Source organism: Chrysochloris asiatica, unplaced genomic scaffold (genome assembly GCF_000296735.1).
Source record: "Chrysochloris asiatica unplaced genomic scaffold, ChrAsi1.0 scaffold00017, whole genome shotgun sequence".
In the NCBI taxonomy this organism is placed as follows: Eukaryota; Metazoa; Chordata; class Mammalia; order Afrosoricida; family Chrysochloridae; genus Chrysochloris; species Chrysochloris asiatica.
In genome coordinates, this window is record NW_006408535.1 from 31,387,113 (window position 1) to 31,413,064 (window position 25,952).

The 25,952-nt window shown below is 39.3% G+C and overlaps 1 protein-coding gene across 1 annotated transcript; it reads left to right on the forward strand.

Annotated features, from left to right (window-relative positions):
- The first annotated feature begins 6,501 nt into the window (after positions 1 to 6,501).
- Positions 6,502 to 7,443, forward strand: LOC102828732 (olfactory receptor 10G3-like). Its single transcript, XM_006835463.1, has one exon. The coding sequence runs from the start codon at positions 6,502 to 6,504 to the stop codon at positions 7,441 to 7,443; it is 942 nt and encodes a 313-aa protein (XP_006835526.1).
- The last annotated feature ends 18,509 nt before the right edge of the window (positions 7,444 to 25,952 follow it).

The window sequence follows — 25,952 nt, forward strand, 5'->3', positions numbered from 1 at the left end:
AAAAAAATCATTGCTGAGGAAGTATGAATCAAAATATTGTAGAAGATAGCTGGATTGCATGATCTCTTCTAACTTTGAGCTTGTATGATTCTTCTAGTTAAAGAGATTCTATTTTACCTCCTTAATAATTCTAAGAAATATGAATTCTATGAAATGTAATTGTGCCAATTAGAAAATACCTTTTAACCAGTAACAACCACATTAGCTTTTTATTCTTTTTTTTTCTTCCAAATTAATTTTTTGAGGGGGGAGAGAAAAAGGGCAACTATAGATCTGAAAGTACTCACAAGCCCTGCTAAGCCTCATAGACTTTGTCTCACTTTATGATTACAAAACTGGAAAAATCTAGAAACTAAGGGAGTTTCTCAGAAAAGAGACTATAGCTATTAGTCTTGCTTTATTATAGGGGTGCAATCACAATATTCCCTGAGCTAAAGGTCTCACACATCCTAATTGACTCTAGGGAGGGTGAAAGAAGTAACAGAGCTCAGGAGACACAAATTTCCTCAGTTACTTTCAGTGGGAACTACCATTCTTCCCCCAGTTTATAAGGAAGCTAGAAGAGTAACTAGAAATATGCAGGCAAATAATAATTCAGGTTTCAGTAGATTGGTCCTTTACTCTGACCCAGCCAGAAATGATTAACTGGGTCTTCTGCTATGAGTTCTTCACAACACTGCTGATTCTGTGGGATCCAATTGAAAATCTAAGACTGGATTTATACCCATTCTCTCAGATGTCAAAGGGATTTTCAGTGGATGCTAACACCTCTATGTGAAGGTGATTCTCTTTCCCCCAAGTAGCTGCTGCCACTCTATAATCCCATTTTCTAGACTTAAATGTCACCTACAGAACTTGATCACTAATGCGGAGAGAAGTTTATGAGAAAAAGATATTCCCAAATACAGATGGCTACAGAGTAAGTTATGAATGCAGGTAAATGTTGGGTCCAAATACTGTGCAAGGGGTTTTCTCTATTCTCAGTCACTTTGTTTCTCAATATCTTTATTTAATTATTCGATGTTTTTCTTCCTAGTTTCACAGAAGTTTTCTTCTACTGCTCTGCAAGTCTAATTATAATTATAGTGTCATCCTGACTTTTTAGGTCAGGATGACACATCTCCCCAAGCTTTTAACTGGCTTCATCTTTTTCTAATGCTAAACATCCTCACAGGTTCATTTGCTGCCCGCCTTCAATAATACCATCCACATCTTCCTGTAAACTTCCACTCAATTCATAATAAAAACGTTGTTGTTGTTGTTGTTTAATAATACCATCCACAGAAGGTAAAAGCATGTTGGGTTCTGTGGTGTTCCACCTTTGCTCGTCACTATTTAGTCCATAAGGAGCTCTGGTAGCTAGTGGTTACAAGTCAGGCTGCCAACCTCAAGGTCAGCAGTTCAAAACTACCAGTGTTTCCGTGGGAGAAAGATGAGGTTTTCTGCTCCCTTAAGATTTACAACCTTGGAAACCCTGTGCAGGGTCTCTATGAGTCAGAACCGACTCCATGGCACACCTCCGCCACCACCACATATAGTCCATGCCAAGTCCCTTCCCCTACTTATAAGATAGGTTCTCTGCCCAAAATTTGAGGAATTGCTGTGAATTAGGCTCTAGTCTGACTTCTATGTTAGTGAGTGTTCTAAACAAGCAATTCAAGTCATTGCTAATAGGGTTTTAGATCATTTCTTAGACTTGGTAACTCAATTTTTTTCACATCATTTTATATATATGTTGTTGTGAAGTGCTGTCAAGTTGGTGGCTTGAGCCACCAACCTTGCAGTTCAAACGGCTTTGCAGTCTGGTGCAATAACACACAGCGCCACACCAGGTCTCTCTCTCTCTCTCTCTCTCTCTCTCTCTATATATATATATATATATTGAGCCACAAGGTTCATGGTTCAAACTCACCAGCTGTTCCTTGGAAACCCTATACAGGGTTGCTATGGGTCGGAACTGACTCACCGGCACTTAACAACAACAACATACATATATATACACACAATGACATGAAAATATATCTATGTATATATATTCATTCCTCTTTAGAAGATCTTCAATTTTCCATGTCTTATTATAAACTTCAGAGAATGATAATAGATTATATTGTTGTTGTTGTTAAGTGCCATCGAGTCGGTTCCGACCCATAGCGACCCTCTACAGGGTTTCCGAAGGTGTAAATCTTTACGGGAGTAGAAAGATTATATTAGCTTTCTCAATATTCTTTACAAATAAAGAAAAGAAAGTATGGTTAAGTTAATTTTCAAAAAGTAATGATCATAAAAAAAATTTTTTTAAAGTAATGATCATGTTTTTAAGTTTTCTCCGCAGCCAAGTGAGGCATGGATGAATATAGTTTAGGATCTGAATTAAGCTAAACCAACCTGCTGAAATGGGGTTAAGCCTATGTTGTTTGCCTCATTAAAATAGGTGTCTAATACCCTGGGCAAATCAGTGTCCTTTACCTCATTAGAAAACGTACCTAATCCCCTAGGTAATCTTAATGATAAGTGTTTAATGATCAACTTTATAGATTTATATACACAGTTGTTGTTAAGTGCTGTTGAGTTGATTCTGACTCACAGTGACCTTGTATAGGGTTTCGGAAGAGGAGCTGGTGCATTTGAACCTTTCAGTTAGCAGTTCAATGCTGCTCCTATAGCACCCCATCAGGACTCTGAATACTGTATAGATTTATACATTAGTTTGTGATCCACTTGTGATTCTGATGTTCTTTTTTAAACATGCTTGTACTAGATGACCTTTTGTATTTATCAGATCATAATTCAAAAAAACACATTGCATAAATATTTTCACAGTCTAAGTCTCTGTAAAATGAAAATACAACTGAGCCCCAACAAGTCTACTTTTTCAAGAAATTCTAAATAGTCTATAATGTAATATCAGACAATGAAAGAAATTGGACAACCTTACAGATTTGTGGCAACCAAGTTTGACTTTAGTATGATTTTAGAATTCACATTTAATTCTACACATCTGGATTTTGAAACTGAACAGCAACATTAGTTTAGAATCTTCTACAGACTGCACCATCAAATTTGTAAAATCATGTTACGAGAGCCATTGGAGATAACAAAGGAAATCGAAAAGGGATATACACCCCAAAATTAAAACCAAACTCATTGCCACCAAGTCAATTCTGACTCATCACAACTTTGTACGACAAAGTAGAACTGCCCGCGTAGGATTTCCAAGGTCATAAATCTTTAGGAAAGCACACTGCCTCATCTTTCTCCCATGATATAGACCGAGGAAGAAATAATTAAAGAGTAAAACTTTGCCAACGTAGTCCCACTACCAAAGAGAGAAAACCACCAGCATGCCTCATTTCATTGCACTTTTATTGCACATATTATCGTGTTTTGCAGATATTGGTTTGCTTGATTTGAGGGGTTCGTTTGTTTTTTAAACAAATTAAAGGTTTGTGGCAACCCTGCTGGTCAATCACTGACATTTTTTCAACCACATGTGCTCACATCATGTTTCTGAGTCACATTTTGGTAATTCTCACAATGTTTCAAGCTTTTATAAAATGGTATTTCATACTTAATGGACTACAGTATAGTATAAACAAGCTTTTATATGCACTGGGAAATCAAAGAATTCTTGTGACTCCCTTTATTACAGTATTCGCTTTATTGTGGTGGGCTGAGACTAAACCATCAATATCTCTGAGTTGTACCTATATTGTATCTGAAAGGAAGATTCAAGTGTTCTCTTAGTTGAAGATGCTGTGTAATTTACCAGGTATAATTCATCAAGACCTATAGTGACCTAAATTAAGTGTGTCCCACCAAATCCTCTTTGCTCTGATTCAAAACTCAGACTATTCATCTGATTCCTAATTTTATTTCCCAGGACCTTGGTGGCACTGTAAAATAAGCCCTGTACTGCTAATCACAAGATCATAGGCTCCCTGGGAGAAAGATGAGGCTGTCTGCTCATATAGATAGTGTTGCTGTAAATGTTATGGACTCAGGGACAATGGTTTTGGATTTTATGGCATCAGTAAGTGGGTGTCATAAGTAGTAGACACACCCTTGCAGTCCCAGAAAAGAGATGTCCCATTGTAAATTAAATTGCTTGTTATATATCATCCTCTCAGGTATTTGACTAGTGTCATTGATTTCCCAGAGCCTAATTTCTCCAGAGAGACCTGACCAAATCAGGCTGCTAAATCTGCAGAGTTAAACATCAGATCTTTGAGACCCCAGAAAATATCAGTATCCCTTGACACCCAGATCAGAGTACCAACCTGAGCTCATTCAGGCCAAGACTGCTACTCGGCATGATCCTGAATTTCTTGGGGAACTTGTGTGTGTTCTTAAATCCTCTGCTCATCCTTAAATTGGAAGCAGGAGAAGGTCTATAATGTCTACAGTCCCCAGCATCTGGAAGAACTCTGGTCAAGTTTTTGAAGTTCAAGTATTACTATTTTTCTGTGATATTTCAATATCTAAAAAAAAAAAAATCAGTGTCTAAAAAAATCAAAATTGCTGAGTAATTACCTGGATGAGGATCGCATGAAGTGGGATCGGAAGATTTGCTGCTTCTTTTTGAACTGCCATAACAGAATTTATTAAATCATGAGGATTAAGCTTTAAAGTAGAGGAAAAAAAGAGGAAGCCCCCCAAAGAGAGATTGGCACTGTGGTGGCAGTGATGGGCTTAGGGGTAGCAACGATTGTGAGGTTGGTGCAGGACTGGGCAGTGTTTCATTCTGTTGTGCGTAATGTTTCTATGAGTCGGTACCGCCTTGGTGGCACCTAACAACAACAACAAATTTGGATAGAGCATGAATACAATGGGGTAAAATTAAGTGTTTAGTATCAAGATTATTGCGTACAGTTACTCATTATTCTTCACTGTTTGCCAGAGTTGGGGGTCAATGTTTTATTTCCCTACCTCATGGTCTCAGTGAATATATCAAAACCCAGATGACCAATATCTATTATAGTATTCACATTTGGACTTTTCAGCCATGGTGTTTTACTCCTCCACAAAAGTTTCCTTTTTCCTGCTATTTGTAGTCTCTTGACCCAAGTCAGAAAGGTACCCTGTACAATGTAGCTCCTGATATATCTCAAGCTCCTGCTTCTTAGTGGACATGAAATATTCTAAAGTGAAATTAAACCATTTCAATTTCTTTGACATGCCACCTAAAGCCCAGAATCACAGAAATAGAGAGGATTTTTAAAGCTCATTAAATCAAATCCTCTTCTTCTGATGGGGAAATGTTGATCAAGGGGTTGGACTAAGAACTTAAGATAACTTACACACTGAAAACCATTTTGTCTTATCTTCTCTAGTCATTCTTGTTCCCTACCCAACCAGGCTAAAGTGGTGATGGTGGCAGTGTGCTGTCAAGCCAGTTCCGGCTTATAATGGCTCCATGCAGAGTTTCCAAGGCTGTAAATCTATAGTGGAGCAGGATGCCTCATCTTTCTCCCTCTAAGCTGCTGGTAACTTCAACTACTGAAATTGCAACCAAGCAGCCCAACAAGTAACCAGGGGTCCAATCAGGATAAGAGTGTTTCTTTGATCTCTGACTTCTTTCTCACAGTGGCCATCCCTCTTTTCTTCCTCTTTTCCTTTCTTCCTTTACCACATCTCAAGGTGCTATAGAGTAAGCACTGAACCGCAAACTCAATTTAAACTGCAAGGTGGTGGTTCAAACCCACCAGCCACTCCTTGGAAACCCTACACAGGATCACTATGAGTCGGAACCAACTCGATTTAACAGCAACAACAAATCTAGGCTAAATTCTTGCATACAAAGCAACTGAAATGCATAGTATCAACAACAATACAGGGTGATTGCTAGTCCCCACTTGAATGCATGAAGTCTCCTGGGCTTTCTCTTCCTTTGAATTGTAAAGAACATGGAAAGAATTTGTATAGCAGCATCAACAACTGTCACTTACAACTGGTCATTTAATGAAAATTCTGTTCCATGCTTCCTACACCAAAAGGTAGTATTTTCCTATGTTCCTTTCTGCATACTCCCCACTTACTGTAAGTTTCTGTCATAGTAGAGATAGGAATGAGCTTCTGGAACTTTCTGAAATGGCAAAACATACAGTGAAACGAATGCATCCTGTTTCTAGGAAACCCTTACTTTTTGGAAAGAGTACTTTGATGCAAATGGAAGCCAGCCAACTGTTTCAGAAAAGTGTCAGAGAGTAAATGTTTTAAGCTTTGCTGGACAAACACTCTACCATCATAACAGCAAAACAGACAGGGACAACATGTAAATGAATAAACCTGGATGTATTCAAATAAGACTTTATTCACAAAAATAGCCAGCCACTGTGATAGAATATAAGTTTCCGTTACTTGTCTTCTCTCCACGTAAGACAGAAATGTCTCTGACACTGCCCCAGGTCTTCATAGTCTCTTTCTCTGGCTCCTTCTCACTTTACCCTCACTTCCATGCTAACTCCTGCGTTGTTCATTCTCTAGGTAAGATCTCTCCAAGGGATGGAAAGAGTCAACAGCACATTGTTGACTGAGTTCATCCTGACCGGAATTCCCTACCCAATCAGACTAAGAACATTTCTTTTTGAGTTCTTTTTGCTCATCTACATCCTGACTCAGCTGGGGAACCTGCTTATTCTAATCACTGTCTGGACAGACTCACAGCTCCATGCCCGCCCCATGTACATCTTTCTTGGTGTTCTCTCCATCATTGACATGGGCATTTCCACCATCATTGTCCCTCGTCTCATGATAAACTTCACCATAGACAACAAACCCATCCCATTTGGTGGTTGTGTGGCCCAACTCTATTTCTATCACTTCCTGGGCAGCACCCAATGCTTCCTCTACACTATAATGGCCTATGACCGGTACTTGGCAATATGCCGGCCTTTGCACTACCCTGTGCTCATGACTGCTAAGCTAAGTGCCTTACTTGTGGCTGGAGCTTGGGTAGCAGGGTCCATTCATGGGGCTCTCCAAGCCATCCTAACATTCCGTCTGCCTTACTGTGGGCCCAACCAGGTAGATTACTTCTTCTGCGACATCCCTGCGGTGTTAAGACTGGCCTGTGCAGATACAACAGTCAATGAGCTGGTGACCTTTGTGGACATTGGGGTGGTGGTTGCCAGTTGCTTCTCCCTGATCCTGCTGTCCTACATACAGATCATTCAAGCCATCCTGAGAATTCGTACAGCTGATGGGCGGCGACGAGCCTTTTCAACTTGTGGAGCCCATGTAACTGTGGTCACCGTGTACTACGTGCCCTGTGCTTTCATCTACCTGAGACCTGAATCTAACAGCCCCTTGGATGGGGCAGCTGCCCTATTCCCCACAGCCATCACTCCTTTCCTCAACCCCCTTATCTACACACTACGGAACCAAGAGGTGAAGTTGGCCCTAAAGAGAATGATAAGAGGCCCGGGGACTAAGAATAAGTTTTGAAAATGTATGCCTATGGTATATTCAATATTGTTCTCCAACATCATAATTCAAATGCGCCACTTCTTATTCACTCTGTTTTTATTTATTGTCCAGAATTTGTATGCAGATAAGGCAACTGAAAATACCACAACTTACTAAGGCTAACTTTGGTAGCGTAGTGGTTATGAATCGGGCTGCGAACCACAAGGTCAGCAGTTCGAAACTACCAGCTGCTCCATGGGAGAAAGATGAGGCTTTCTACTCCCGTAAAGATTTACAGCCTCGGAAACCCTATTCAGGGTCGCTATGGGTTGGAACTGACTCGATGGCACTTAACAACAACAACAACTAAGGCTAACTTTAGGCTTCAAAGTGACATCTTGGCGTGGTTAACATTTTAAAGAAGTCTTTTGCAGCTTTGCCCAGTGCAATAAGTCATTTGATTTCTTGACTGCTGCTTCTTTGACTAGGTGTTGATAGTGGATCCAGGTAAAATGAAATCCATGACGTTTTCAATCTTTCTCTGTTTATCATGATGTTGCTCATCAGTCCACATCTTTGTTTTCTTTATTTTGAGGCATAATATGTACTAAAAGTTATAGCCTTTGCTTTTCCACAGTAAATGCTTCAAGTCCTTTTCACATTCAGCAAACAAGATGGTGTCATTAGCATATCACATACTGTTAATGAGTTTTCCTCCAAACCCAATGCCACATTCTTCTTAATGTAATTCAGCTTCTCAGACTATTTACTCAGCATACAGATTAAGCAAGTATGGTAAAAGTATGCAACTTTAACACACACCTTTTCTGATTTTAAACTGCGTATTCCCTTGTTCTGTTCAAATGACTTCTTCTTGGTCTTTGTACAGGTTCCCCATGAACACAATTAAGTGTTCTGGAATTCTCATTCTTTGCAATGTTACCCATAATATATTATGATCCACACAGTCAAATGCCTTTGCATAGTCAATAAAATACAGGCATTCTTGCTTTCAGCCAAGGTCAATCTGATGACAGCAATGACATCCCTCATTCTATGTCTTCTAAATCTAGTTTGAATTTCTGACAGCTGCCAGTCAGTGTACTGTTGCAATCATTTTTTTTTACTTACCTTCAGCAAACTATGACTTGCATGTAATATTAATAATGTTTTTTGACAAATTCTGAAATCTATCACCTTTCTTTGGAATGGGCACTAGTAGGGATCTCACCCAGTCAGTTGGCCAGGTAGCTGTCTTCTAAATTTCTTGGCATAAACAAGTGAGCACCTCCAGCTTTGCATCCTTTTGTTGAAACATCTCAGTTGGTATTCTGTCAATTCCTGAATTATTGTTTTTCACCAATGACTTCAGTACAACTTAAATGTCTTCCTTCAATGCCATTGGTTCTTGATTATATACTACCTCCTGAAAGGTTTAAAGTCTACCAATTTTTATTGGTAGAATGACTGTATTCTTTTCATTTTCTTTTGATGATTCCTACATTGTTCAATATTTTGTTCATGTTGTTGTTGTTATTAAGTGCTGTGAAGTTGGTCCAGACTCATAGCAACCCTATATAGGGTTTCTGAGGAGTGACTGGTGGATTTGAACCACTGACCTTGTGGTTAACAGTCCAGTGCTTATTCTATAGCACCACAACAGGAGTCCATTTTGCCCATAGAATTCTTCAATACTATAACTCACGACTTGAATATTTTCATCATATCTTTCAGCTTGAGAAATGTCAAATGAGTTCTTCTCTATTGGTTTCTAACTCCAAGTCTTTGAATATTTCATTATAATAATTTACTTTTAGAGTGATGAAGCCATATGGAAATGAATGCTAGTGATGGTTACACAACATAGTAAATATAATTAATGCCACTGAATTATATATTTAAAAATTGCTGAAATGTTAAATGGCTTATAATATTTACTTTGCTATTTTTTTTTTAATGTTTTAAATTGGTTGGCACTTCACACCCACATTTTTTTTGACATACTCAAAAAAAGGGGAAATAGTAAGTGTTGGTGAAGATGTGGGAAAATTAGAATCTTCATACGTTGCTAGAAGGAATGTAAAATGGAGCAACTGCTATGGAAAACAGTTTGAAGCTTACGCAAAAACTTAAACATAGACTTAAACTATGAATCAGAAACTCTACTGCTAAGAACATATATGAAAGACTTAAAAAGAGGTACTCACTTTAACACAAATTGCTCATAGCAGCAGCATTCACAAAAAAAATGGCAACAACCCAAATGTCCAGGAAAACATGAATGAACAGGTTGTGATATAGAGATAGATAGATAGATAGATAGATAGATAGATAGATAGATAGATAGATAGATAGATAGATAGATAGATAGATAGACACACACAATGGACTTTTACTCAGCCATACAAAAAAGAAGTACTAATACAGGTTATAATGTAGAACTTCAAAAACATTATGTTAAGTGAAAAAAAAAAAAACCATAGCATATTGTGTGATTTTTGTATGATATCAAGAGTAGGTAAACCTATGGGAACAGAAAATAGGTTGGTGGTTGCCAGGGATTGAGGGAAGGAAGGATTTTCTTTTGAGGTGATGAAAATGTTTTAGAACTAGGTGTATACAATGGTTTCGTACCATTGTAAATGGACTAAAGGTGACTGAGTGGTACATTTTTAAATGGTCAATTTTCCTAAAACTAAACCAAGGACTCTAGAAAAATTGATGTATTTGAGTTATGGTGTTGGGGGAGAATATTGAGTATCATGGACTGCCAAAAGAATAAACAGATCTGTGTTAGAAGAAGTACAGTCAGAGTGCTCCTGAAAGCCAGGATGACCAAATTTTGGTTCACATACTTAGGACATATTATCAGGGAGAACCAGTCATGGGCAAAAGATATAATGTTTGGTAAAGTGGAAGGTCAGCGAAAAAGAGAAAGACCCCTAAAGAGATGGATTGGCACAGTGGAAGCAGCGTTGGGCTCAGGAGTAGCAACGATGTGAGGTTGGCCCAGGACCAGGCAATGTTTTGTTCTGTTGTGCATAGGGTTTCTGTGAGTCCTTACCAACTCTATGGCACCTAACAACAACAACACACCAAAGCGTACTCCTAGCCCTAGCCCAATCTCTACCCCTAACACTAGTCCTAACCATACCCCTGACAGTAAATGAAGTCCTACTAGGTCTAGCCTAGACCCAACCATACTCCTAACCTTAATTGTTTATTCTTACCCTTCACCCCCTGGTATGGCACTATGGGCTAATGTGTCGCATTGCAAAGTTGTTTGAACTTCAAGGTTGGTGGTTCAAGCTCACCAGTTGCTATGTGTCAGAACTGACTGGGTGGCACTTAGCAACAACAACCCTCCACCCATAAAAACTAAAGTAAAATAAAAGTTAATTTTATGCTATATAATTTTATCCAAGAAATGTTTGCAGTAAATCAAACACAAAATATAACTGTAACCCCATAAGCTTTTCTCACTATCATAATTTAGCTTTTAAATCATAAAGAGATTAAATGAAAGCAGTAAATGGTAAAGTTGTTTCTTCTTTCTAATACTCCCCTAATTCAGTTGTTATTTATTAAGCATAAGAAAAAGTTTTAAATAGAGTTATAGATTAACTTATTTACATTAAAAAGATTGCTTAATTAGGGTGATGTTGTTGTTGTAAAGTGCCATTGAGTCAGTTCTGACCCGTAGCAACCATGTATAGGGTTTCTGAGGTAAGTTTGAACCACTGACCTTGCAGTTCAAATGGCTTTGCAAGTCTGACACATTAACCCCCAGCGCCACACCAGGACTCCAAATTAGGGTGATATAACCACTTTAATTTTTTGTTTAAAGTGTATAATACACCTTGTTTCACTCAATCAACAAATATTTACTGAGTGACTGCTATGTCCTGGGTGCTGTTGCTGGCACTGGGAATGCAATGGTAAACATGAAAGAAGGCTATGTTGTTGTTGCTATTGTTGTATGCCGTTGTGTCAATTCTGATTCATAATGACCCTACCAGTGTTTCTGAGGCTGTAAATCTTTTCAGGAACAAAAAAGCCTCATCTTTCTCCATGGAGCAGCTGGTGGGATCAAACAGCACACCGTGTGGTTCAAACTACAGTGCTTATCCTACAGAGCCACTGTGTTCCCATCATGAAGTATATACATAGTCTAGGAAAAAAACAAACAGATAATTCTTCAATAACAAATAAGTAAACAAGAAAAATGCTAGGTAGCATCACATGCCATGAAGAAAATAAAACAGGAATGCTTTCAATCACAAAAACAGAAAATACACTTCAAAACTGATGTTTTTAAAAATGAGAGTTTATTTGATTTTCTGAAAATGTAAGGCAGTGACCAGTAAGTTTCCATCAGTGCTCCTGCTTCACTTGTCTGAAGTTCCTATGACCTCACAACCACCACCACCCCATGCAAGGAATTTTGACCACCAGAGAAATATTATTTTCAGGTAATAAAGCTTCAACCATATGAAATTATATAAAGTCTGGGGTTTGTTTTAAAATAATCCAGTGAGTTTGAGAGTGGAGTGAGGGGTCAGGTAGGATATAGATGAACATATGCTCATAATTTTTGAAACTGAGTAAACATAGAAGTTTATTATATTATTCTCTTTAATAGTATATGCTTAAAATTTCCCATAATGAAGAGGTTTTTGAAAGCCTAATAGGCTAATACAGGGCTCTAGGATTAAAACATGATGAGATAACAATTTATATTCACTTGGACTGTTATTAACAAGTTTGGGTGATAATATGGAAAAACTGGAATCCTCATTATTGCTGGTGGAAATGAAAAATGGCCCAGCTTCTATGGTTGTTGGTGTTGGTGTTGTTAGGTGCCAGCAAGTCCATTACGACTCATAGTGACCTTATGCACAACAGAATATAGCACTGCCCAGGCCTGCACCAACCTCACAGTCATTGGTACACTTGAGCCCATCGATACTGCCACTGTACCAATCCATTTCATTGGGGTGGGGGGGGAGGGGTCTTCCTCTTTTTCGTTAGTCCTCTACTTTACCAAGCAAGATGTCCTTCTCCAGGGACTGATCCCTGCTGATAATATGGCCAAAGCCTAAGAGACAATCTCATAATCCTGGTTTCTAAGGAGCATTCTGCTGTACTTCTTTGAACACAGATTCTGTTTGTTCTTCTGGCACTCCATGGTACTTTTAATATTCTTCTTCATCGCCATAAACTCAAATGCAGCAATTCTTCTGTGGTCTTCCTTATCCAGTGTGCAACTTTCACTTGCATATGAGGTCATTGAAAATACCATAGCTTGGATTAGGCACACTTTAGTCCCCAAACTGACATCTTTGCTCTTGAACACTTTGAAGAGATCTTACGCAGCAGAATTGTCTAATGTAGTATATTGTTTGATTTCTTGACTACTGCTTCCACAGAGTGTTGATAGTGGATCCAAGCAAAATAAACATGACTTCAAACTTTTCTCCATTTATCATGATATTATTTGTTGGTCTATAGTGGTGAGGATTTTTGTTTTCTTTACTCTGATGTGCAACCATACTGAAGACTATAGTCTTTGATCTTTATCAGTAAACATTTTAAGTTCTGTTTGCTTTCGGCAAACAAAGTTGCATCAGCTGTAAATCGCAGGTTGTTAATGAGTCTCCCACCAATCCTGATAACACGTTCTTCTTCATATAATCCAATTTCTCAGATTATTTGCTCAGCATACAGATTGAATAAGTAGGATGAAAATAGACAACCCTGGTATACATCTTTCCTGATTTAAAATGATTCAGTGTCGCTTTATTCTGTTAGAAAAACAGTCTATGTACATGTTCCTCATGAACACAATTAAGTATTCTGGAATACCCAGTCTCTGAAATGTTCTTCATAGCTTGTCATGAGCCACACAGTCGAAAGCTTTTGCATAGTCAAAAAAGCAAAGGTAAGCATCTTTCTGGTACTGTCTGCTTTCAGCCAAGATCCATCCAACATCAGCAATGATGTCCCTCATTCCATGTCTGTATCTGAATCCCACTTGAACCTCAGGCAGTTCCATGTCAATGTACTGTTGCAATTCTTTTTTTAGTTGTCATTAGCGAAATTTTACTTGCATGTGATATTAATGATATTGTCCTTTGATTTCTGCATATTATTGAGTCACCTCTCCTTGGAATGGGCACAAATATGGAACTCTTCCAATCAGATGGCCAGGTAGTTGTCTTCCAAATTTCTTGGCATAGATGAGTGTCTCCAGTGCCGCATCAGTCTATTAAAAGATTTCACTTTGTATTCCATCTATTCCCAGAGCCTTGTTCTCTGCCAATGTCTTCAGTGCAGCTTGGACTTCTTCCTTTAGTACCATTGTTCTTAATCATATGCTACCTCTTGAAGTGGTTTAACATTGACCATTTATTTTTGGTACAGTAACTGTATTCCTTCTGTCTTCTTTTGATGCTTTCTGCATCATTCAATATTTTGCCAATAGAACACTTAAACATTTCAAGTCAAGGCTTCCATTTTTTTACTTCAGTTTTTTCAGCTTGACAAATGCTGAGTATGTTCTTCCCTTTTGGTTTTCTAAATCCTGGTCTTTGCACATTTCATTGCAATACTTGACTTGTCTTCTCAAGCTGCCCTTTGAAATTTTCTGTTCAACTCTCTTACTTCCGCATTTCTTCCATTTGCTTTAGCGTCTCTGCTGGAGAGCAAGTTTCAGAGTCTCTTCTGGCATCCATTTTGGTCTTTTCCTTCTGTCTTGTCTTCTTAATGACCTTTTGCTTTCTTCCTGTATGATGTTCTTGATGACATCCCACAACTCTTCTGGTCTTCGGTCTTTATTGTCTACTGCATCAAATCTTTTCTTCAGATGATCTCTAAATACAAATGGGATATGTTCAAGGTCATATTTTTGTTCTTGTGGACTTTTTTAAATTTTTCTTCAGCTTCAGCCTAAACTTGCATATGAACAACTGATGGTCTATTCTACAGTCAGCACCTGGCTTTATTTGGCTGACGATATGGAGCTTTTCTACTGTCTCTTCACACAGATGTAGTCAGTTTAATGTCTATATAATCAATCTGGTGAGGCTTTTGTGTATAGTCATCTTTTATGCTGTTTAAAAGAGGTATTTACTATGAATAAGTCATTGTTGTTGTTAAGTGCCGTTGAGTCGATTCTGACCCATAGAGACCCTGTATAGGGTTTCCAAGAAGCAGCTGGTGAGCTTGAACCACTGATTTTGCAGTTCAAACGACTTTGCAGTCTAATGCATTAGCCCACAGCACCACACCAGGACTCCATGAATAAGTCATTAGTCTTACAAAATTCTGTCATGTGATCTCCAGCATCACTTCTATCACCAAGGCTATATATTCTAACTACTGATCCTTTCTCTTTATTTACAACCTTTGCATTCCAATCACCAATCATTATCAATACACCTTGATTACATGTTTGATTAATTTCAGACTGAAGAAGTTGGTAGACGTCTTCAATTTCATCATCACTGGCTTTCATACAAGTAAAATACAAGTAAAAGACTTGAAAGCAGGAATTCACACAGATACTTGTACACCAATGTTCATTACAGCATTATTTACAGTCGCCAAAATGTAGAAACAACCCAAGTGTCCACCATCATGTAAGCAAAATGCGGTGTGCACATACAATGGCATAGAATTCAATCATAAAGAGAAATGATGTTCTGATACATGCTATGACATAAATGAACCTTGAAATTTTATTTCACTTATTCTGAGTGAATTAAGTCTGACACTAAAGGACAAATATTGTGTGATCCTACTTATATGGAATGGCTGTAACAGGTAAATGCATAGAACTATGTTTATTCGTGGTTACCAGGTACAGATAAGGGAGCACGGTGGCTCTGAATGATAAGCACTAGACTGCTAACCACAAGGTCCATGATTTGAGCCCACTAACCACTCCATAGGAGAAACAAGAGACTTCCTGCTCCCGCAAAGATTTGAAAACTCAGACACCACATAGGGTCGCTATGAGTTAGAACCAACTCATCGGCACTTACCAACAACAATAAAAGTGCAGATGAAGGAGAATGTGGGGGGTATTGCTTAAGAGGTACTGAGTTTCTGTTAAGGGTGCTGAAAAAAATCAGAAATGGATAATGGTGATAGTTGTATAACATGGTGAATGTAATTAATGTCACTGAATTATATACATAAAAATGGTTGAAATGGCAAATGTTTTGTTGCATATATTTTTTATCACAATGAAATTTTTTTAAGTGAGGAAGTGTTAAGTAATCCTAAAGAGAAAGCTTCGGGACCTGATGTTTAAGGGAGTAAATGGGAAGTTGATGATGTTGGCAACTGCTCTATTTTTAATGGCCTAACTACTATGACAGGATTCCTGGTATAGCACTGTGGGTTAACATGATGAATTGTAAAAGTTGGTTTGAACCGCAAAATCAGCAGTTCAAGCTCACCAGCCACTCCTTGGAAACCCTGTACAGGGTTGCTATGGCTCAGAACCTGACTCAACAGCACTTAACAACAACAACAACAAAACTATGACTTAAGACCCTAACACCCACTTATCACATCTCCCTAGAATCTGTTTGTGATCACCTTGGGGTTCCAATGAGACCAGTATCTGCTTGCCATAATTATTGCCACAGTCTAGGCTTCTGTTTCCATGGCAAGGAACATGAGAGCACGCACTCCAATTCTTGTTCCGTTCCTCCGCTAGCCAGAACTGCAGTTGGTTTCTTCCTGAACAAGAGCAAGCACACACTGACACTGAGATTATTAATTTTCTTCTCAATACAATAAGATAAAAATACATTCCTTTAACTCCAAACCAAAAGCAAATTAGTTTCTGTCAAGTCGATTATGACTTGGGGCAATCTGACATGTGTCAAAATAGAACTCCTAAACAGGGCTTTCAGTGGCTATGACCTTTCAGAAGTCGATTGCCAAGACTTTCTTCCAAGGTGCTTCTGTGTGAACTCAAACTCCCAACCTCTAAATTAGTAGTCCAGTGCTTAACTGTTTGCATCACCGAAGAAGCTCCCCCCTTTGGTGCCATTGTTGTTTGACCCCATATAACATAGTAAAACACCCCCCATAGGGTTTTCTAGGCTGTAATCTTTATGAGAGATCACCGGGTCTTTTCTCCCATGGAACCACTGAATGGATTTGAACCACCAACTTTCCAGTTACAGCCAAGCACTTCACCGTTACACCACCAGGGTCCTCTTCCTTTGACTCCACTCCTAATGGAAATAATAACCTTGGGCACTTCTGGTTCCTTTCAGAACCTGATTTTCTATTAGAGATAGCTCTATGATGTCATTAACAAATTCTTCCTGAGGCCTATCTATAGCAGCTTTGTTGTTGTTGTTGTTAAGTGCCATCGAGTCGGGTCCGACCCATAGCGACCCTGTACAGGGTTTCCGAGGGTGTAAATCTTTACGGGAGTAGAAAGCCTCATCTTTCTCCCGCGGAGCAGCTGGTAGTTTCGAACCGCTGACCTTAAGGTTCGCAGCCCGATTCGTAACCACTACGCTACCAGAGCTACTCTGGATATTTATAAGAAACAAGAATGATTAAGTGATCACTGTCAGAGAGGACCTGGAAAGAAAAGGAAATCTGGTTAAAGGTCACTAAACTTTGTTCTCAAGACAGTTGTTGAATAGATTAAATAGGGCACTGATTTCACAGAACGAGTCTTAATGCCTTTAAAGTTCACCAGAAAACTGTTGAAACTAATTTTCACTCTAATTTCCTTCAATTAAGTATGATTTATATCATGCAAAATGGTTCCCAGACCAAATGTGGAACACTTTTTCTTTTCTAATAATTACGGAAAATTCCTCATCAGTGGCTAGCAAAGCTAGATACGTTATCCAAGTCACCCCTTTTCTGTAATCCGGACACCTAAGAAGTGTAATTAACATTAGAAGGTCACTTTCTGAGTACCAAAGTAGAAAAAAGTGGGCTGGTGAACCAGTTTACTTAGGCCCAGGTGTAGCTGTAGCTACAATTGCTCTCCTGGGAGAGAGCTGGTTCAACAAAAGAATCTTAACCTCTGACCTTTTTTCCTCAAACTCCAAAAAGACCACTCCCCTTGTATTTACAAAATCCTTCCCCAGGGAAGGGCTGAATTCTTCAATGCAACCATATAATTTAGGCTTTCTTTTCTTAGTTACAAGCACCTTCCAGATTACCTCCTCAGCAAATTCTGGTCTCCTGATGCCTTTATCTGTTTCAGAGTCTCCTCAGGCAAATGTCTCCAGGCAGTTTGATGTGGATCTGCAGTTTTTGCTGTCTCCATCAATATTGTGAACCTTCCACAGGTTAAATGTCTCCAACACTTGAAGAGATAGTGTATCAGACTAGTTCAGAACAGATTTCAAGACCTATTTGGATTCAAATTCCAGTTTATTCATCAGTAAACAGGAATGTATTAAGGTGTGGCACTGTGGATCAGCACTGGACTATAAACCACAAGGTCGGCGGTTCAAACCCACCAGCTGCTCCTTGGAAACCCTATACAGGGTCACTATGAATCACAACCAACTCGACGACACTTAACAACAACAACTTACAAGGAACAAGTACAAACAGATTGCTCCTTGGAAGCAACAATGGCAAGATATAGTCTATGGTACTTTGGACACAGTGTCAACTGGAACACATATGACTGAGAGTCAGCTATTAAAACTGTGAAATGTTAAGATAAAACTGTTCGTCTCTACTTGACCAGAGCAAAAGAGAAAAGACCAAAGGCTCTAATCTACAGAACTAATATTCTACACAAACCACAATCTCATCTACCCTGAGACCAGAACTAGATGTTGCTGGGCTACCATAACTGACCTTTCTGATCAGGAACACAACAGATCCTAAGAGAAAGAGAGAAAAATGTGGATAAGAACTCAAATTCTTTAAAAAAAGTCCAGGCTTACCAAACCAGTTGAGACTAGAGGATTCCCTGAGACTATTGCCCTAAAATATTCTTTGCACTATTCCCTGAGGTCACCTTTGAGCTAAATAACAGGCTAGTTCATAAAATAAAAAAAGCATCATCCATGAGTACTACACAAGGAGCTCTGGTAGCGTAGTGGTTACGAATTGGGCTGTGAACCGCAAGGTCAGCAGTTCAAAACTACCAGCTGCTCTGCGGGAGAAAGACGAGGCTTTCTGCTCCTGTAAAGATTTACAGCCTCAGAAACCCTGTACAGGGTCACTATGGGTCAGAACCGGCTCCACGGCACTTAACAACAACAACAACATGAGTACTGCACAACTTTAAAAAATCATCTACCTGAGACCAAAGGATCAACAATTACTCTAAAGCAAAAATAGAATTATAAGGTGGCAGGGAAACTATATTTTTCACAATGTGTCAATAGTCTCATAAATTCATTGAATTTATGAGACTATTGACACATTGTGAAAAATATAACTATTGTCACTGAACAATTTGTGTGTTGTTAAGTGCCATCAAATCTGTCCCAACTCTGTTTGGGGTTACCAAGGAGCACCTGGTGAGCTTGAACTACCGACTTTGCCTCACAAACCAACCTTGCAGTCCAGCACATTAACCCACAGCACCACACCAGGACTACCAAACAATTTATTTAGTGAGTGATTATTAAATGGGAACCTAATTTATTGTGCCAACTTTCATGGAAAGCACAATGTTTTTATTATTTTTATTAATGCCAGTGGAACCAAACCTTCTGACATCCCTACATAACTTAGAAAAGTTACATCCAAGTAGGGAAGAGAAGAGCACCATCAGTTCTTCAGTTACACTGACTCTGTGGTGACAAGAAGACATTCAGGTAGAAAATATCTAGTATGGAGTTGGAAGACACTAGACTACAGCACATATCCCCATATTCAGCTGGAACACAAAAAATAGAATCATCAACATAATGGAGAAAATGTGTAGGAAGGGGCAATACTAAATGCATCACATTAAACAATACTATCCTAGGAGTGGCTCTTGAATACTGCATCTTTTCAGCCTCGTCATTTTGCAGCAACGTAACAGACTGCATTAAAGGAGTCCTGGTGCTATAAGATGAGCACAGTTCAAACCTATCAGCTACTCCACGGAAGAAAAATGAAGCTTTCTCCTCCCATAAGATTTACAGTTTCGGAAATCCTATATAGGGGTCGCTATGAGTCGGAATCAACTGGATGGCAGTGGGTTTGGGTTTTATTATTACTATTATTCGCTATGAGTCAGAACCGACTCCACAGCACATAACCACCACCACCACACAGCAGGCTCGGTAATTTGGTATTTCTACCACCAGGTGGCGATGTCCCACTGCCCTTTATTAACTCATGTCAAAGGGCTAAGAGGTTCTTAAGAGCTTTTTCTTTTTTTTTTTTTTTTTTCTTTTTTGGTCAGAAGATTTTCTTTGACAAGTTATACAGATAAATACTTGCCTTCATGCTCAAGAGCGAAAAGAATTTGGAAAGCAAGCATAAGAGTTTCAGGTAGTGGCTGCCTCTTCTCCCTTTTTTGTTTTCTTTGTCCTTTGGTTTCCAAGGGGATCTGTGTTTGAGCAGCAATTCTGAACCCAGTTACTGCCCCACCAGGTTTGGGATTGAGGCCAGAGACATGTTGTTGCAAGGAACAGCCTCAGTTGGAATAGGCTGCAAGAGGGAGATTTCCTTGGTCAGTTTGAACAGTAAAAGATGAGGACAAGTACAGGAAGAGGGGTGTAATAAAGTGGGCCAGTGGGGTCAGCTGTGCAGAGGAATGTGAATGGCATTCAATGATTTCTAGTTTGAATAAACTTTTTGGGATTAAAATATTTTCAAAACCTTTTCATTCAAGGGTACTTTGTCCTCAGCCCCTCTCTCTACAGATCATCTCAGGACAGGCTCTGGTCCCTATAAATTACCAGATTCTTTCCCATCCCTGGCCTAAAAATGTCTATAAACAAGTGTTAAAGAACCTGCCTGAAGTTCTCTGGATGTGTCCTCCTGTTTCTTAGAACAAGAGATGAACACTCCAGGGAGAGACCATCCATTGTTTTCACCGAGCACTGCATATTTTCTGACACATAAGATTTGTTGAATGAATGAAGTAGCAATAAGAACAGGATGGCCTTGGTTAATCTTACTTAATTTTAGTTTAATGCTAGAATAATGCTTGCCTATTTGGTAGCGTAGTGGTTACGAATCGGGCTGCAAACCTTAAGGTCAGCAGTTCGAAACTATCAGCTGTTCATATGGGAGAAAGATGAGGCTTTCTGCTCCCGTAAAGATTTATAGCCTCAGAAACCCTGTACAGGGTTGCTATGAGTTGGAACCAACTCCACGGCACATAACCACCACCACCATCCTGTAGGATAAGCACTGCACTGAACCTCAAGGTCGGTTTGAACCACAAGGTCAGCAGTTTAAACTCACCAGCCACTCCTTGGAAGCTCCTATACAGGGTTGCTATGTGTCAGAACCAACTCAACAGCACTTAAAAACAACTCTATATCAAAGCCATGATGACATGAATTTCTCACAAAGATTAATTAGAGTTCAATATTCAGAAGTTTTCATATTTACATTACTAATATTCTTTTCCATATCAGTTATTTTGGGCCAATAGTCTGTATCCAATCACAGAAGGCATTCGATATACAAGATGAACAATGTTGTTCATCAAGATAAAATTAAGTCTCACCCGCTTAACTTTCTTTACCTACATACCCTACCCTTCTTCATCATTTTCTTGGACATTACACTATTTAATTTATTTTGTAGCTTTTGCCAGTAATTATCTAATTTATTGGCTTGCATTTTTATTTGTTGGCACCTCCCCGGTGGTGTCACTAACATTGGTGTCACTGAGTGTGGCAATTCATGTCACCACACACTCACCCCACCATGAAGCACCTTCTGTACCAGACCATAAAGAATTCTTAAAAACGTTCATCAATTTTAATCATAGAATAATATGTGATCAGTATAATTGTAAATTGCTTAAATGTAAGATTTCTTAGATGATATGAACACTAACAATAAAACTGTTTTGTAAAATCTTTCCACGTTGAATTGCATCATTATGAGATAACTGAGAAGCCGTTTTAACTTTTTCTCCTTTTCCTTTAAGTACTGCTTCATTCTTTTAAAAAAGTTATTGATAGAGGTTTACAGATACTAATTGCCATAATATTATAGCCAAGACAACGGAAAACTAACAAAATCAGCAATTATATAAATACCCGCAGCCGCAGCCGCAGCAAAAACAACAAAGCATGCTTGTAGCGCAGGCAGACAAAATCATGTGATGCGAAGCAGCATTGTAATTGGGTAATAATGACAGGACCACAATAAAAGATTTAAAAAGTAAATTTGCATAGAATTTTAGCCTTATAAATATGTTGCTACACATAAGCTGAGCTGATGAAAATATTTTTGTTGTTATAATTAAGTACAGTGATATTTTTATTAAAAATAATAAATTTCTGCTGAAACACTGCACAGAAAGTTTATAGTCACTCATTTGTGTATTACCTTCTGACAGTGTCCAATTAAGTATCCCTTACATCTACCTAGGAGCCCTGGGGTGGCGCTATGGGATAAAGCGCTAGACCTCAAGGTCAGTTTGAACCACAAGTTTGCCTGTTCAAACTCACTAGCCACTCCTTGGAAACCCTACACAGGGTCTCTGTGAGTTGGAACCGGCTCCACAGCACTTAATAACAACATCTACCTAGTGACGCCACTGTACCTCCCACAGGTGACAAACTCCTTTTGTCTTCCTTATACATCCTTCTACTATGAATTTAAAGTTTAAATGTTTAGAGTTTAAATGTTCAAGTCCAAGTTTAAATTTTCAAAACCCAAATGAAGTAAATTCTTTATGACCTCCTTTAATCTACGGACTCTGCCACATTTGTATTAGATACTAAATTCGAAAGCACTTGGTTTGTGGAGGCTTTAATCTACAATAGAGCTGTAAATTCTTTTTTTTTTTTTTTTTTTTACTGTGAATTGAGTGAAAGTTTACAGGGCAGATCATCAGTTTTACATTCAACAAATCATACACCTTGTTTCATTGCAATGATTATCATGATTATCATCTCCTCCATGTACCATCAGTTAACAGTATTTCGCTAACAGTATTTCTCTCTATTCACTTTAGCTGTCTCTTTGTTTTTAAAACACTCAGGCATATATAATAATTCACACCATCAAAGAACACATTCTGCAAGTCGGCCTCCTGGCCACCATCTCTTAGTCCCTCTCTTCCCATGAATCTAGAGTCCTCAGCTGCTCCCTGTCTTCAAGTCCCCATCTCTGCCTCCATCTCTGGTGTCGCTGCTTCTCCTAAGTTCATTTTGAGACTTGACTTAACTTCAGATGCGTTTGAGTTCCTTGTTACTTCCTCATTATTTGCTGACCATTAAACCAGCAATGTGGCTATGCTTAGACAAATGCTGAGCAAGTCCGGTGAGGAGCAGTTTGCCTTCAGGAAGACTAGTTAAAAATAAATTGTAACTCCCAGGAAAACCCAGAGAGGAACAGTTTGCCCTTAGGCTTACACAAAGAACGAGGCAACGTGCCTGGGTGTGTTCTTAATAATTTTCCAAAAAATAGACACATGCTATCTGTCTCTGACTCCTGGTGTGGCTATATAGGATCAGCACTGACTGCAAATCACAAGAAACCCTGTACAGGGTCACTATGAGTTAGAATCGACTCAATGGCACTTAACAACAACATCTAATTGGACTCAAAAGTTGGGATCCTGGGGACTATGATTCAGGGCCACATGATCATGAATCATACCCTGACCACCACACTGAAACCCCAGAGCCAATCCATAACCTTTTTTCACCAGCAATTACGTTCACAACTCAATCATGATTCCCCCGCTTCTATTGTCTGACCTGCAACAGTTATGGACTGAGCTGCCACCATGCCTGGTCTTGTGATGATTTCCTTTGTTCTCTATGGTACGTAATGAACTGCATGACTATAATTTGGTAGACTCCATCAGGCTCTTGCACTGTGTGCATACTGATGGTTTCCCTCATCCAGATGACTATGTTTGTCCCTGCCCTGTTTAAGGATTAAAACGTTTGAATCTGGGGTCTTTTTTGCCTTAGCACACCCAACAGTTGGAACTGATTTGCTTCCTCTTACCATAAACACACTTAGTCTGCACCACTTGATACCTATGCAGGACAGCATCGTAGTCATTGCTAGCAAGCATACTGAATTCGAAGTCTCCTGGTGTGGCTCTGTAAGATCAGCACCGGATTGTGAACCACAAAGTTGGCAGTTCGAACCCACCAGCTACTCCTTGGATATCCTACTCAATGGCACTTCACAACAAACTCTGAATTCAAAAGTTCTGCCAGGCACTGGGCCAAATGCTTTAACTGAGTTTCATTCACTCTTCACCACAATTCCATTAAGCAGATACTACTATTATTATCTTCATTTTGCATATGAGGAAACAGAGTCTCAGAGAAGTTGAGCAAAATGTCAAAGAAAAGTGAAGTAAAATGCCCATGGTCAAGCAGTTGATAAGTGGTAAAGGCAATTTAAACCTGAAAGTCATACCCCAGATTTCACACTGTTGCTAGAGCATAGATTTGTTGTAAAACAAATGTGTTCAAGCATCAATTCCCTAAGTTATGGCTGCATGACCTAGGATTGCTAGCCTCTCTAAAGCTGTTTCCTCACAGGTTTGTTGTTGTTAGGTGTCAGTTCCAGCAAAAAAATTTTTAAAAAATGGACCAACCATTCCTCCCACAGCACTCAGCTGAGTTCGGTGATTCATTGCAGTGGCCACTCAGAACTCAGACACAATCATCTCAGGTAGGGAATCCAAGTTAACAGGTCTCAATTCAGAGTTAGAAATACTCAGGGCACAGTGCTTCCTGTCAGGAGAGCCTTTCTTGAGCCATGCCCACAGGCAGGCCTCTCTGCTGGGACAATGTTACCAAGCTTTTCTAGGGCTGCTGATCAGTGTTCACAGGGCACACCACTCAACCATAAGCCTCAGCGTTTGGTTCTAGCACTCCGATTAAGTACCTGGAAGCACTCCACCGTACAAATGAGCCTCCTGTTCAAAGGCACTCAGCTGTACTTGCTCTGTGGGTCAGAAAGTTCATCACTGTTTCATGCTCTGGTTCTGTGTTCTACTTCTGTTACTCCTCTGTGCTTCTCGGGTGTCAGAGCTCTGTCTCCAGGATCAAGGAGGTTCCGTGTGCAGGGATCTCAGGGTTCAAATGACATACTCCATGCCTGACTCTTCTTTCTTGATGATAGTGAAATTCCTCCATTCCTACTTCTGAGTTAATTTAATGTCCATGTTAGCATTCTAAGTTTTTACAATCACTCGCAACAGAATCATATCATCCTATCAACATCTTCTCTTATCCAGACCTAGTGGTGGTGTGTCGTAGAATCGGTTCCAACTCATAGCGACCCTGCATAGGGTTTCTGAGGCTGTAAATCTTTATAGGAGCGGAAAGCCTCATCTTTCTCCCGTGGAATGGCTGGTAGTTTTGAACTTCTGATGCTGAACGTCAGAAGTTAGCAACCCGATTCGTTACCACTATGCTACCAGATCTCCTTTGGTGGGAGTTATAAAGATTATGGGTAGAAGAGCCATATGAAGTAATTCACTGGCCTGCATAACTCATACCAACCCTACATAAACAGGACAAAACATTGCCCAGGCTGTGCCATCCTCACATATAAAGTGAAAATAATACTATCTACCTCACAGGATAATGTAAGTAAAGCGCCTCATTTAGGACTTGTCGCAAAGAAACAGTCCATTAACAGTCGCTGTAAACAGTGCTTACTTTGCTGTTTTGATATCCTATTAGCAGAGTAACATTCCTTTAAGAAGTGTCTGTCTTAGACATTTGTTTATGGAGGAATGAAGAGAGAGACATAGAGGACTGGAGGGTTGAAGGGACATAGAGATGGAAGGAGGAAAGGACAAATGAATACTTTACTGGACATGAATATTTTAAACCCACTTCCCATCTAATAATCTCTGGAATAGGTTCACTCCAGTTCATTTCCTCTTAGGTCAGCCTATCATTATCTCTTGCCTAGATTTCTAATATCATTTCCTTCCTTTTGGTCTCCTCTCATTTCTAAGCCTTCTTCCATGTTTTCAATAGCTGATCTTTGAAATGCAGCTTTAATCCTTCCCTGAACAAGTCTCCTCATCAAGATCCAATTTCTTACTATACCATATATGGTCTTTCACAATTTAGCCCCAAACTTCCCCTCAAATTTTTTTTCCTCACGTTTCCCTCCTGTTCTTTGTTGTTGTTGTTGTTATGTGCCGTGGAGTCGGTTCCAACTCATAGCGACCCAGTACAGGGTTTCCGAGGCTATAAATCTTTACAGGAGCAGAAAGCCTCACCTTTCTCCCACGGAACAGCTGGTAGTTTCGAACTACTGACCCTGAGGTTCACAGCCCGATTCGTAACCACTATGCTACCAGAGCTCCTTCCTGTTCTTTAGTTCCACACAAATTCTTGATGACCATGTGCACACCATCCTCT